We start from the raw sequence: 15,321 nt of genomic DNA, 5'->3' as shown, positions 1-15,321 counted from the left end.
CTTGGTTGTTAACTGTTTCTGACAACTATTAGTTGTTGTTAACTCTAAAATTTTAGTTGATTAATAAGTAGCATTTCGTAAATCTAGATGACATCTTGCTCTTAAAATGTCAAAAACTAAGGGTATTTTTTAAATCAGTATATAATAATTAGGGTAAAAATAACCAAAACAATAGACAATGCCACGAAATCATCTTTCGCATTTAAAATTAAAGGGATAAGTACCAAAATAGCCTCGGGAGGAGAAGGGTCAATTTAACCACAACGAACAAAATAACATTAATTTAGCTTCAAAGTTTCCCTTACCTATGGCTATAACTGCACCATTTCACAAACATTGAGGCTAAAATGGTGTTATTTTGTACATTATAGCTAAATTGGCACTTCCCCGAAAATCTTGAGACTATTTTAGTATCTTTATCTCAAAATTAAAATTTTAGAAGTTCAAGCTAAACTATAGATTAAAAAACACATAAATTTCCTTTTTCTTAAGCCAAGTACTCGCATCCAACTAATGCATCAGGTACTTCGTTTGACGAAACCAATCCTTAAAATCATTAAACTTTACTGTTCATAATCATCTTGTCTCTACTTTGTAATCCAACCTTCGTAAGAACAATCAATCAGAAAATTATGTATCAGTTTAGGTATGTTAACCACCCTTAAACAGATACACAACAGTGGACGACCAATTATTCATTAAACTATACTAAAAAACTAAAAAAAGAATGCAAATTGATGACCAATTTCTTTATTTAAACTATATGTAGAAAGCAGTATAGCAAACAACTATATTTTAACTGGCGTCCATAGATGACATATCTATAAAAACAAATGCCATCCGCAATTCATGAGGGTCTGAATTTAATTTAGCAATCAATCAATTGATAAAATATGAATTTTGAATCCTCTATTTGGAGGGAGGTACTTAATTGGTACAATATAACAACTAAAAAAAGAAAATTATTAGAAAAAGATCCAGAAAGGATTAAAACACAGAACAAACACTCTACACAGAACAAAAAAATAAATAAATAGTCTTAATTCCAGTAACTCAAGAACCAGATCTTTAATATTAATAGTTTTATAAATACTCTACGCTATCTCAAACAAACACATCTCATGAAAACCGAGTAATTGCAGAAAAGAAGAGCATAGAAACTAATCTGTGCAAGTTAAAAGGGGAGGAACCTGATTTTAAACATAAGCAGAAAGAAACATTAATGCTGAAGATTAACCCAAACCCGGGTAGTGCATCTGGAGAAGCTTGTGCAGTGCAGTTGATGGCTACCACTCCTCAGAAATAACATGCCAAGATCCATGACCATGAAAGCAGCACTTAAGAGGACAAAGTAATTGAAAGGAAATCTTACTTATGCTAAGTAACCAGCCAATCATTCATTATTTCAAGAAGGATTAAATGGTGGTTATGCTACATTAGAAAGCATTAGTAGCCTCTTCAAAGCAATTCCAACATAAACATAAGTGCTTTATATTCACATACCTGAAACCTCAAATCCTATGAATCATGTCACTAATAGCCTAAATATCACAATTTTCTAAACAAGTAGAAACAAAAAATATATGCGTACCTCAAATAGTTCCAAAAGCTTCCATGCTTGCCTCTTTTCTTTCATTAATTCCTTAATTTGAGCTAGTTTAACAATGAATGACAATATTACCATCTACAAAGCTAGAGATTTCAAGTGTCAGCTTAATGAAATTAGAAAATTCTGTTAATCCTATTGAATAAGAACTTTAAAAAGGTTAGTGGTTTTTTACTGCAAATATAAAAGAACTAAAGAGTAGACCAACAACATAACAAACAATAAAAGAAATGAAGAGCTAATAGAATGAGGAAAAATAAGGGGCGTATTATGTCATTTTTAGGGAGTTACAGTGGCTAATAGATTGTCCCTTAGTTTGGAGGGCAAAGTGATCAAAATGGACAACTTTAGGGCTCCGTATGGTTTAGGCCAAAATAAAATGAACAGAATGAATGGCAGCATACCTCCAATGGAAAGATTCATGAGTCTGGAAGAATGCACTTGCTTTATTCACATCAATGTTTGTCTCTGCCCAGGATGCCCATGTGATTAATGCAGCTCTGAATTCATCAGCAATACACATTCCAAGCTTCATTGAACCACCAAATCTGAAAATAACAATGCCTATCTGAATAAGTATGTTCAGAGAACTTTTTACTGACTAAGAGTCTATAGTGGTTAAAATTTTGCAGGTTCATGTACATAGGAAACTTAGACACTACAAGATGTTGATAAAGCATTGTCTTCCTAAACACTTCAGAATCTCTCTACCATCCCTTATGGAAGATACACATCCTTTCATATCACATTGGTTGACAGAAAATAATAAATGTCGGAAAACTTGTCTCTAATGCTGCAAACTATAGACTATACAATAACATCATATTTATACTCCTTTTCGTCAATGATGAGCATCCCTACTACTTTCTGATTTTAAAACTTCCATAATCTTGCATGGGCATCAAGTGCATTTTTTTACAGTCAAAGGAAGAAAGAATAGAACTACCAACTATTCTCCAGTAAATAAGTTACCACGGAAAGTAATTACATTATTTGCAAAGTAACAAAATGGATGCCTAACACAACAATATCAATAGAGGCGCATAGAAACATTCATTTGGCATGGTTATCACCGAAACTGTCCGTCAATGGATATGAATTTAGTGCAGTCAAGTCCACATAGTAATTGCAAATAAATTGAGCAAAGTTACATTTTTTATTTCAAAGTGTTCCAAGGATTTTTCATCTAATACTTTTTCAAGCTATCGCCTTTCAAGCATCCAAAGTACTAAACTGCTCCACAAATTGATTGCTGAAACTGACCACAAGGTCTAAATGATTTTGGCTACTGGAAAGCAAGAGCATATTGGCAATGGGTTTCATTCAATACAAATAGACTAACATGAAGTTTCATCTGCAGCTTTCATAACCTTATTAACCTAATTTGTCTAGTGATCTAGTTCTTATCGACTACAAAGACACTCTTCTTATCCTCCAGACCAGTCATAAGCATACATATCAAGGACTCCCCATTATTTCATCATAGGAATAAATCCGCTATCTGTTCAACATTTTACACAAGGTTAACGAGAGAACAAAAAAAAAAAGAGTAACATTCTACACAAGGTTAAGAGATTAAAGAAGGTTTACTAATTGTCATGGATAAAAGAATCAATAACAGTAACATAACCATCCTCTTTCATCGAAGTGGTCAAATCTTTTAAAACTTGCTCCATTTCTCCAGACTTGTGTCCTGCAGCAAAGAAATATGTTTTTTGACCAACTATGATCCAGCTACATCCAGGTAGCTTCTTCACTCCTTTCTCCCGCATTGCCGTTCTTAAAATATTGACCTCATTCCAATTTCCTGATGCAGAATGCATGTTTGAAAGAAGCACATAGGGTGAAGAATCTTGAGGTTCAAGCTCGAGCAGTTTGGCAGCAGCTCGTTGGCCTCTAACATCATCTCCATGTATTCTGCAAGCTCCAAGCACTGTAGCCCAAATCATAGCATGAGGTTCCAAATTAAGTGCGTAGATGAACTCTTCAGCTTCTTTAAGAAAACCCCACCTGCCTAGAAGATCAACTACACAGGCACAATGGTCAATTCTAGGCTGAATTTTGAAGTAGTTAACCATACTATCAAACAACTGACGACCTTCCGATACTCTTCCCGCATGACTACAAGCAGTCAGGACACCTAGAAATGTAACTTCATCAGGTCTAACATGCGCTTGCTTCATCTTCTCAAAGATTCTTAGTGCATCATCTGCACATCCATTTTTAGCAAATCCCACAATCATTGAATTCCAACAGATAGCATCATTTTTGCAAGGCATTTGCTCAAAAACTTGAATGGCGCTCTTCACTTCCCCACATTTAGCATACATGTCTACAAGGGAACTGCATGTTAATTCATCAGAATAAAAACCAGTGCGCAAAATGAGCGAATGAATCTCTCTACCATCCCTTATGGAAGATAAGACGGCACATGCTTTGAGCACACTGACAAACGTGGCTTGATCACATAGAGCATTGCACCCACGCATCTGTTGATAAAAATGCAACGCCTCATCACTGTAATCATTATGTGAAAGTCCTGAAATCATCGCAGTCCACAATATAGTGCTTTTTGAATTTGAAAACTCTGAGAAGAGATTACATGCATCTGTCTTTCTTAGGCAGTTCATGTACATGCCCAAGAGTGATACACCTAAAAATTCATCATTATATGGAAGTCCCTTTTCCAGAATAAGACAATGGATTTGCCTTCCTAGATTCAAGAGGTGAGGTTCACAACAAGCATCTAGAAGAATTGCAAACGTTATTTCAGAGGGGTTCAACCCTTCAGCTTGCATCACCTTAAAAAGAAACACTGCCTCTTGCAGATCAGTTGGAGCATATCCTGATATAAGTGCATTCATGGAGACCACACTTCTATTAGGCATGCATTCAAGAATTTCATGTGCAGCGGTAATAATGCCACACTTAGCATACAAGTCAATGAGGGAGCTCCCAACATAAAGGCTTGTTTCTAGACAAGACTTGATTGAGAAACAATGTATTTGTTTCCCTTGTTTAAGACCTTCAAAATTTGCACAAGCGCTCAGTATACTTGCCATGGAAAATTCATCTGGCATAATCCCATGCAAATGCATATTATGGAACATATGGAATGCCTCGGTTTCATTTTCTTCTTGCACATATCCAACAATAATTGCATTCCACGAAATGTTATCTTTATTTCTCATGAGCTCAAATTGTTTCCTTGCATCCATGAGAGCCCTAGACTTAGCATACATATCAACCAATGCATTCCCCACAAATAAGTTTGATGCAAATTTGTTTTTTATGATAATCGTATGCAATTGCCGACCCCCTTCCAGACATCCCAAGAAAGCACAAGCGCTCAAAATACTGGTATAGGTAAATTCATCTGGGTGAAACCCAAAGTTCTTCATACCATAGAACAATTGGAAGACTTCATAAGGACATCCATTCTGTGCATAACCTCCAAGTATTGCATTCCACAAGACAATATTTCGCTCATCTAAAGCATCAAAAATTTTCTTTGCTGCTTCAATCTTCTCACACTTTGAATACATACTAACTAATGAACTTCCAACATACACATTTGAGTCTAAGCCCAGTTTAATTGCCTCTGCATGAACAAGCAAGCCAAATTCAAGAGCACATAAACTACCAATTGCACTCAATACACTTCCTAATGTGGACCTTGTGGATTTGACATTAGCTTTCCTCATATTTTGAAACAATTCAACAGCTTTCTCCTCATAACCTCTCTTGGCATGCCCTGAAATCATTAAATTCCAAGCTACAACATTGGGGTTAAGCATCTGGGAGAATAAATAAGATGCATCATTAAGCCTTCCAAGGCCAACATATGCATTTATAGTAGTGACAAATGCCACCTGGTCTGGTTCCAAGCCAACTCTCCTCATCTTGTTAAATACTTTTAGAGCCTGCTCAGGCAAGCCAGCTTTGACATACCCAGCAATCATTGATGTCCAAGCAACAGTATCCAAATCTACTCCTCCATCAAACACACTATGACAATCATTCATGCTATTACACTTAGCATACATATCAATAAGAGCACCCTTACAAAAAGAACTAGACTGGAAACCCATCTTAATAATATTACAATGAACTTGTCGGCCACGTTGAACACTCTCTAACCTTGCATAAGCAGACAATACAATAGCAAAAGTAAACTCATTAGGCCACATCTCATGATTCCGCAATGACCTATAAGACTTATCAACCATATCCAAAAATCCCAATTTGGAATACATGGATAATATAGAGTTCCAAGCCAATATACCTCTATTTTCAAGCCCATCAAAAACCTTCTCTGCAAAATCAACATTGCCACACTTGGCATAAAGGTCAAGAATGGCATCGCCTAAAGACCCTTTTGACCAAAATCCAAGTATAAGGCTTTGAGAATGTATAATTCTGCAGGTTGCTGAAATTTGATATAGCCATTGAGGCCTTTCGTCGAACAAGTGTTGGGATTTTAGCCATTGGCATTTTCGTAGACAAGACTGCAAGGTTCTGGTGTATGTGCGGGATATATTGGTCTGAGTAAAAAGTGCCGAGTCATATGCAATGGTGCAAAAGGTGACGTGATGATGGAAGCTGTGTGTGTTGGAGGGTTGGAATAAAAATCTGAGACGCATTCCCTTGCTAAACTGAAAATCCTTGCGGTGAACTACCTGAAATGGCCAAAATGAGAATTGGCTGAAATATTCATCAATCTTAATCACTTTCTCCAAAATCGTCATGAAAAACGAACTATACGAAAAGAAAACCGACCCAGAACCCAGGTAGAACTGATACATATACTCCTACCCAAGGAAGCAGAATAGTAATTACCCAACAAAATTAGAAGCACGAGTCGAATCTTTAACAACCATATGGTGAAGTAGGTGAGAAAAGGTCACAACTTTGCACTGTTAACCACTAAAAATGAGAAAACTCACAGTTAATTCTACCAGGTTGTTAACTCTAGAGAATTGAATGAGAGTGATGAGTAATCATGCAACCAAAAGAGTCTATTATCATCAACAACCTACTGATTGTCATAATAACTACTGCAACTTTGACAATATAAAAAAATTAATAGTCCGATGAGAGTATATCATCGAATGACAAAAATTCCCAGAAATTTCACGAGAATTAAGAGAGAGAGAGAGATTGTGAAAGGTCCATGATGAACTTGCCTTGGAAGCTAGTAGAGTCGGTGGACTAGTGGAGATGATGGAGCAGCGACTACGATGAAGTTGCATTTCGGCGAGATGCAGCAGCTAAGAAAGCAGAAAACAAGTGTTGCCATCCCTCTTCTGGCACTTTAGAATAGAACAACAAATGAATGGAGAAGGTAAACAGAGTTCGGTCCTCTGAGAGTTTGAAAGCTATCGTCTTTTGGAGTATGGAACGTAGAAGAAGAAATTTATTCCTGAGCATGTAATCATAAAACACACATCTATATTTTATCTCCAGAAATCAATGAATTGGGGCGGAGACAAGGGTCCCTTCTCGCCTTAATCTTACAAAATAAATTTTGTAGTCCAATTTTAAATTAATTTTGAGATGTTTTAAGTAAAAATTTGTTTTGAACTGATTTGACTGTTCACAAGAAATTCAGAAGCTGCTGGTTCACCTGCATCGGGCCATTCTGGATAGTCAATACTCGATTGCAGCTAGGCAGTATGTCTATGATATGAGTTAAATTGTAGTATGCCGTTTTAGGCTTTGTTGTTGCGTTTTTGCTATTTTGTCTGCTTTTGAGTTTGTTAGGTGAGAGAGAAAGTAGAGACACGTATCCTCTAGTCACCCACATGTGCAACGGATATATTGCATGTATTCCCTATTGCTGCAGTTATGAATGAATATACAGAACTCTTTTCTTCCTCTATCAGATTGTTGTTCTCTTAAATCTTAGTAATATCATTTGGTATCAGAGCAACCTTCCTTTCCTGTGGTACACCCGCCATATCCAAACCTTTTTCCATGACTGAGACTTGAGCACAGGAGTTTAAGAAGATGGAAGAAAGTCTCAAAAACATGGTGAAATCCATGCTTGCCGAGAATAACAAGATGTTGGAGGAAAACAGTAAAAGGCAGCAACAGGTCTTCACTGAGCATGTAGCAAGGCAGCAATCCACCATGTTTGAAGAACTCAAAGGGCTGATTGCTAATTTGAAAGTCACTGATGATCAACATCATCCTAACAATACAGTGAATCTGTCTGGATCTAACTCCGATGGGATTCCTTACCATTTGGCCACACGATTCACCAAAGTTGAGTTTCCAAAGTTCGATGGTTCAGACCTGGAGGGGTGGCTCTTTCGCTGTGAGCATTTCTTCCAGATTGATCTTACTCCGCCAGAATCACAAGTCAAACTTGCTTCTCTACACCTCACCAACCGTGCGTTGGAATGGCATCAGTCCTTCCTAAAAAAACAGAGGACAAACAGGGGAACCTCCTTAGGCTGAATATGTGGTTGCAATCAAGGGGCGATTTGGAGAAAGAGCCTATGAAGACCCCATGGCTGATCTTAAGCGTCTGGTTCAAACCGGGACACTGATGGAATACATAAAGGCATTTGATGTGTGCTCTCACAGAGTTTCACTAACTGAAGATTATATGCTGAGTTGTTTTTTGAGTGGTTTGAAGGATGAACTCAGCCTTCAGTTGCAGATGCTTGGACCTAAATCACTTCAACAGGCTTATGCCTTGGCTCAGCTACAGGAGGCATATTTGAATGCTTCTAGACCAACCAGATCTATCACCAACACCAACAAATCCATAATCACCTATCCTACTACTAGCTCAACCACTACCAATTTCAGACCCCCACCCTTATTACCCACACCAACTGCACCAAAACTCCTCACCAACTATGCTACCAACCACATTCAGAAAACCACCACACAAATGCCACCTGCAAAAACAAATAACCCACCCAAAGCCAGACGATTGACAGAGGCTGAACTTGCAGACAAGAGGTCCAAAAACCTATGTTTTTGGTGTGATGAGAAGTACACTCTGGGGCACCAATGCAAAAAGAAATTCATGCATATGATTATGGTGCAAGAATGTCCCGAAGAAGAGGAGGAAGGAGGCTTAGAAACAATGGAAGGGAACCCAGAGATTCCAACAATATCACTATGTGCTATGGGAGGACTTCGGGAACATTCTCCACAGACAATGAGGCTTGTTGGAAGCCACAAGAAGCAATTGCTCCATATCTTTGTGGATTCAGGTAGCACCCACAGTTTTATTGATTTGAATGTAGCTAGGAGAATGGGATGCACCTTAAGAACAATTAAGCCAGTCATTATAGTGGTTGCTAATGGTGAAAGTATGATGTGCACATATGAATGTGAGAATTTCAGTTGGGTTATGCAGGAACAGGAGTTCATTTCCAATTTCATGGTTATGCCACTAGGAAGGTGTGAAATGGTCCTTGGGGTGCAATGGCTAGCTACCTTAGGCAATATCACATGGAATTTTAACTCAATGAGCATGTCATTCCATATAGGACATACATCATATCTTCTGCAGGGCCTCACACATACAACAGTTAAAGTTGTATCTGAGCAGAATATGATGAAGATGTTTAACCGTGGGCATCCAACCTTTTTAGCCCAAATAAACCAAATTACTACCACCCCTGAACCACCCAAGGAATGCCCTATTGAACTAGAACCCCTTCTTAAGGAGTTCAGTTCTCTCTTCCACAAAATTACATCTCTGCCTCCACATAGGTCACATGATCATCAAATTCCCTTAGCAGCGGGGTCTTCTCCTGTGAATATAAGGCCTTACAAACACTCTCCCTTGCAGAAGGATGTCATAGAGAAGATGGTTCAAGAGCTTTTGGATAATGGAACTATCCGGCACAGTGTGAGCCCCTACTCATCTCCAGTTGTGTTGGTGAAGAAAAAAGATAACACATGGAGAATGTGTATAGATTATAGGGAGCTCAATAGCAAAACCATTAAGGATAGGTTCCCTGTTCCAGTAATTGAGGAATTGCTTGATGAATTGCACTCAGCAACTATTTTCACCAAAATAGATCTTACTTCAGGGTATTAGCAGATAAGAATGCACCCACCAGACATTCACAAGACTGCATTTAGTACCTATGAGGGCCACTATGAGTTTGTGGTAATGTCGTTTGGACTGACAAATGCTCCATCTACCTTTCAAAGCTTAATGAACAACATCTTCAAACCATATCTATGCAAGTTTGTATTAGTTTTCTTTGATGACATTTTGGTGTATAGCCATGATATGGAATCTCACATTCAACATCTTAGATTGGTTTTTCAGAAGTTGCAGGAACACCAGCTATTGGCCAAGCGGAGCAAATGCACCTTTGTAAGCAATTATGTGGACTATTTGGGCCATATTATCCAAGGGGGGGGCAGTAGGTACAGATCCTATGAAGATTGAAGCAATGTCAAGATGGCATATTCCAATAAACATCAGGCAACTTCGAGGGTTCTTGGGCCTAACTAGCTATTACAGGCGGTTTATTAGGAGGTATGGGGTGATTAGTAAACCTCTTACTGACCTATTGAAGAAGGATGGGTTCCACTGGAATGAACGGGTGACTCTAGCGTTTGAAGAGTTGAAATTGGCTTTAACCACTACACCGGTTTTAGCACTACCTTCGCCTCACAAACAGTTTATTATCGAAACAGATGCATGTGAAGTAGGTATTGAGGCAGTGTTGATGCAAGAATCTCATCCTATAGCTTACATTAGCAGGGCATTGGCAGTCAAGCATCAAGGGCTTTCAGCGTACGAAAAAGAGTTGTTGGCAGTTATATATGCTGTTAAAAGATGGGACCATTACATTGCTCACAAGAAGTTTTTGATCAAGACTGATCACAAGAGTTTGAAGTTTCTCCTGGAGCAGAGGATTACAACATCCCAACAGCAAAAGTACATAGCTAAGTTATTTGGCTATGACTTTGAGATCAGTTATAAGAAGGGGAAAGAAAACATTGCTGCAGATGCCCTGTCTATGCTACCTCCAGCTGAATTTACAGCTTTGACTGCGTCTACCCCAATTGGAAGTCTCTTGCCTGAGATTGAGTCCTCTTGGACTATGGATCCGCATTTATAGGTTGTCATTAAGGAGTTACAGGAAGGGACCACAAGGGATGGACCTTATACATGGCAGAATAATTTGTTGTGAAGGAAAGGGAGACTGGTAGTAGGAAATAATGCTGAGTTAAGGACTAAATTACTCCAACTCATGCATGACTCTGCTGTTGGAGGCCATTCTGGAGCCCATTCTGGAGCCCAGGCAACTTACAAAAGGTTGCAACTTCTGTTCTATTGGAAAGGGATGGAAAGGGATGTAAGAAATTATGTACGAAGTTGTGCCGTTTGTCAAGTGTGCAAGTATGAAACGGTGGGAACTCCAGGGTTGTTGAAACCCTTACCTATTCCTGAAGGAATTTGGATGGGAATCAGCATGGATTTCATTGAAGGTCTACCTAAATCCAATGGAAAAGAAGTAATTTTGGTGGTGGTAGATAGGCTCAGTAAGTATGCCCATTTCTTAAGCTTGAGTCATCCCTATACTGCTACAACTCTGGCTCATCTCTTCCTAAATCATGTATACAAATTGCATGGAATGCCTGCTACTATTGTTAGTGATCGAGATCCGGTTTTTCTTAGCTCTTTTTGGACTGAATTATTCAAATTACAAGGGGTTTCTTTACTCAAGTCTTCATCCTATCACCCCCAAACCGATGGGCAGATGGAGGTAGTTAACAGATGCCTTGAAACCTACCTTAGGTGTATGACAAATGGGAATCCAAAGAAATGGGAGAGCTGGCTTTCACTGGCTGAGTGGTGGTACAACACCAATTTTCATATCTCTACTCAACTGACACCATTCGAGATAGTTTATAGAACCCCACCTCCCTTACACATCCCTTACTTTCTTGGAGATTCTAAGATTGCTTCTGTAGAGCAGTTGATGCAAGACAGAGAGATGGCCCTCCAGGTTATGAAGTACCAATTACAGAGAGCCCAACACAGAATGAAGCAACATGCTGATGGATATAGAACTGACAGAACTTTTGACATTGGAGATATGGTTAACCAATGTACTTGGACTGGTTTAGAGATTGATGTCTTAAAAAGCAATATAATTTATTAGGTTAAAAAAATATTTTGATGGACTGGTTAACTGAACTGTGTCCACCCTTACATCTAATGGTTTTAAGACTTTGAGGGTAGTTTTGATATGTCTAAACAAGCTTAGAAGAATCAAGAAGACACAAGAGAATTCTTGTAACCTTGCTAATGCTTAGGGTTGAGTCTGTATTCTTGTTTCCCAAACTAATCTCCGCTCGCACTTGAACTTTGTTTCAATTTCTACACTGTTTACTTGTCTCTGGAAATGGTTTCAACCTCAATCATCACTCTATTGCTCTCGCAATCTGCAACTTGAATGTCTTCGACCAAATAACTTTTTCTCGTGTTGCAATTATAAGCTCATTCCTCAACAATAGCAAAGTAATTTTTCAAAGTTTTTGGAATTTTGAAAAATATTTTCTATTATCAAGGATCTTCATCTGAATCTTCTTTCTCTATTCAGGGTCTTACATCTCATTCTTCTTCTATAATCCATCATAATCTAGCTTGTCCTTCAATATTTCTACCATAATATACCATATAAGGGTCCAATTCCCTCCAATCTCCCTTCCCCTACTAGAGGAATCAACGTCCTTTCGCTAGGTGGCTATTCACTTTCGAATATGGTTTGCACCTCTATGGATAGGACTGCTGGCCACGGAAATTCTTTCCATCCTCAAAGGCGAGGATCGAACCCTGGACCTTTGGTTAAGGGAGGATGAGCCTTTACCACTCTACCACAACCCCGTGGTTAGTCAAATCTAATTTGATTAAACACATGTCTAATTAGAAATAATAATATTCAAACTATTATTTAACTTTTAAAGCTTTTAAGAGGTGAGTTCTTACTGGAGAGCATGTGTCACGTCCGTGACTAAATTTCTAGAATTTATATTTTGATATTAGTATATATGATAATTATTAGGTGTATGATTTTTATTTGGTGTTATAGGAAAAGTTTGGAGTTAATTTGGGGATTTTAGATATAATTAAAAGTTTAGGATAATTTTTAAAAGATTATATAAAGATGAGGATCAAACGGGATATTCTCCAAATATGGATATATATATATACGCATGAGGTGAAGAGAGATGATCATTATCTGATTTCTTTTTCCTTTTTCTTCTTCTTTCCGTTTCTTCTGCAGACCTAAACCGTTTTTTCACCGTTTCTTTGATTTACGGATATTCGACCGTCCGAATCACTTGAAATTTAAATCATAGTATCCTTATGTATAGATCTAAGTCCTAACCGAAGAGTTTTTGAGTTTCGGCAGTGTTTGGAGGAAAATGTCTTAGACAGAGTTTAGAGGCGAATTGAACGGGTTTGTGGTCTTCAATTAGTGACCAAGGTAAGTAACTATCACCTATATGTTGAGTTTTATGTATACATATATATATATAATCAAAGAATTTTCAGAAATTGATATTTTAGGGTTATGCAGGAATTTTATAAAATTGAGGTTTTTCACGATTTTGCTTTTTATTGTGAATTTATGGTTCAAATGAAGCTATTGATTATGCTTCTATGTGAATTTCAGATTTTACTTGATTATGTTGATTTAAGGCTTAATTTGGTTGATTTACATACATACATATATGTTTTTGGTTTCAATATATCTCTATATTGAACAAAATGAATTTGATGATTTCTTACGAATTGTTTTTGGATTGAGAAATCTGTTGCGGTTATTGTTGTTATTATTTTGGGTTGAAGTCCAAATATAATTTTTATGATACAAAAGGGCTACTTGAAGCCAAATGATTTTTTGTTATCAAATAGTTTGGAATTTGATTGTGAAAGGATATTTGAGCACGTTATTATTTTATGATTTTATATCCATCGGGAGTTATCCGGATCGGTGGTTCCATATTTGAAGACCATGTTCAGTGAGGGACATGGCCTGTGTACACAGTCTGAAGACCTATTGGGTATGGCAGTGAAGTGTTGGGTAAGACCATATGGGATAGGCAATGTTAAGAGACGTCTCGCTTATATATGTGGTTATGGATTGATACTTAAGGGGAGAAACTCGAGGATGGATACAATGTTTTAAGTTCATTTGGATTATGTTTTCGGTTATGATTGATTTTGATATAAGGTTTTACGTTTGATTATATACGAGTTGGTTTGAGAAAACACTTATTTGATTACCATATTTTATAAGGTTTTGAACTCAAGAATGAATACAAGATTATATATATTTTTGGATTTTTGTTTAATCCTTTGACTATATTATGACTTTACGTTTTGAGTATATTTTATAAGGTTTTGATTAAATCCCTTTATAAATGTATATATGTAGCTATGTTAAATAAAGTTGGTTTTTATAGCTGATAGTTTCTTACTGAGATTTTTGTCTCACGTTTTTAAATGTTTTAATGGTTTTAGGTGAGAAAGTACAGGATATAGAGAAGGTTACCGACCGTTTAGGCGGGGTTTGAAAGTTGGCTGCTTATTGTGAGAATTATGGTTAGAACTTTGGCAGCTCAATTGTAATATAATGACGTTGGATAATTTGGAGACTCTTAAGTATTGATTACGATCTTTTTATTTCACGACCAATGCCGATTGAGGTCGTCTAGAGTCGGGTGTGACAGCATGTCGTGGATGGACTTTACTAGAAGCAAGGCTCAATTGTTCAGGATGGATCAACTAGAAGCAACGCTCTGCTGTCTAGGGATGGATCAACTGGAAGCGAGGTGGACTTCCAAGCTATGCTATAAATGGTTTTTTCCATTTTCATTCCAGCTTGGTTTACTTCTTCTTTTCCCTTACTTTTTTTTTTTTTACCTTTGCATCTGGGTTTTGGGCGATTGATGGTTTTTTGTTCGTCTGGCGAAAGAGGTGTTTCCGGTGGTTTGTGAGGTCAATTTTCTTAACCATCTTGTTTTGAGAATTTACTTTTGTTTTCTTTTTTGGCGAGCGTCTTCCCTCCTCCCCAATCTGGCTGAGTAACCTTCCACATTCTTCATCAATATGTATACTTAATCTTTTTTTTTTTTTTGTTGCTATGACCTCCCTGATATGTCCATCCACATTTCAACCTCAAAAGTAAAATGTTAGTGTTTTAAAAACTGGACCTGACCGATCGGTTCGACTGGTTGGACCGCGTAAGTTCGGTCCAATTATAGATACTGCGGTTTAACAATGTTAAATCGGATCCGGTGAATCGGATTGACCCCGGTTTTTGAAGATTTTTTCTAAAAATATGGAAAAGCCTAAAAACTAAAAACTGATTTTATGATAAAAAAAATAAAAAAATAAAATTCTAAATTAAAAATAAGAATAATTTGTATTAATTAACTTCAACTTTAATATTTATCGTTGTATTAATCTTAAAATTATGATTGATTTATTTATTAATTTATATATATATATATATATATGACATTATCTGATTGAACCAATGAATTATTCATCCAGTTGTCAAGCAGATTCGATATCCGGTCCGATATTTAAAACATTAGTGAAATGTATACGACATCAATTTCCATATACAGATATTTTGAGAATTTCATATCCCCGTGGTTTCCTCCCTCACCACATTGGCCCATATATATATTAATTATGAAAAATGAAA

The 15,321-nt window shown here is 37.2% G+C and overlaps 1 protein-coding gene across 3 annotated transcripts; it reads right to left on the bottom strand.

Moving 5' to 3' along the window:
- Positions 1 to 1,013: 1,013 nt before the first annotated feature.
- On the bottom strand, positions 1,014 to 7,239 carry LOC136235382 (pentatricopeptide repeat-containing protein At3g09040, mitochondrial). 3 transcript variants are annotated; one of them, XR_010691786.1, is made up of 4 exons: positions 6,789 to 7,239; positions 3,197 to 6,281; positions 2,011 to 2,154; positions 1,014 to 1,692 (listed from the first exon to the last, which is right to left on the bottom strand). XR_010691786.1 is itself a non-coding variant. In XM_066025030.1 (2 exons), exons 1-2 carry the CDS (start codon positions 6,856 to 6,858, stop codon positions 3,196 to 3,198), a joined length of 3,156 nt encoding a protein of 1,051 aa, XP_065881102.1. In that variant the 5' UTR covers positions 6,859 to 7,239; the 3' UTR covers positions 3,055 to 3,195. The 3 variants fall into 3 exon arrangements, 1 of the variants encoding a protein (XP_065881102.1); XR_010691787.1 differs by lacking the exon at positions 6,789 to 7,239 and adding an exon at positions 6,446 to 6,606 and having other exon boundaries at positions 3,197 to 6,285; XM_066025030.1 differs by lacking the exons at positions 1,014 to 1,692; positions 2,011 to 2,154 and having other exon boundaries at positions 3,055 to 6,281.
- Positions 7,240 to 15,321: the final 8,082 nt, after the last annotated feature.

Source organism: Euphorbia lathyris, chromosome 7 (genome assembly GCF_963576675.1).
Source record: "Euphorbia lathyris chromosome 7, ddEupLath1.1, whole genome shotgun sequence".
Taxonomy (NCBI): Eukaryota; Viridiplantae; Streptophyta; class Magnoliopsida; order Malpighiales; family Euphorbiaceae; genus Euphorbia; species Euphorbia lathyris.
This window is presented reverse-complemented; position numbering and strand designations above follow the sequence as displayed.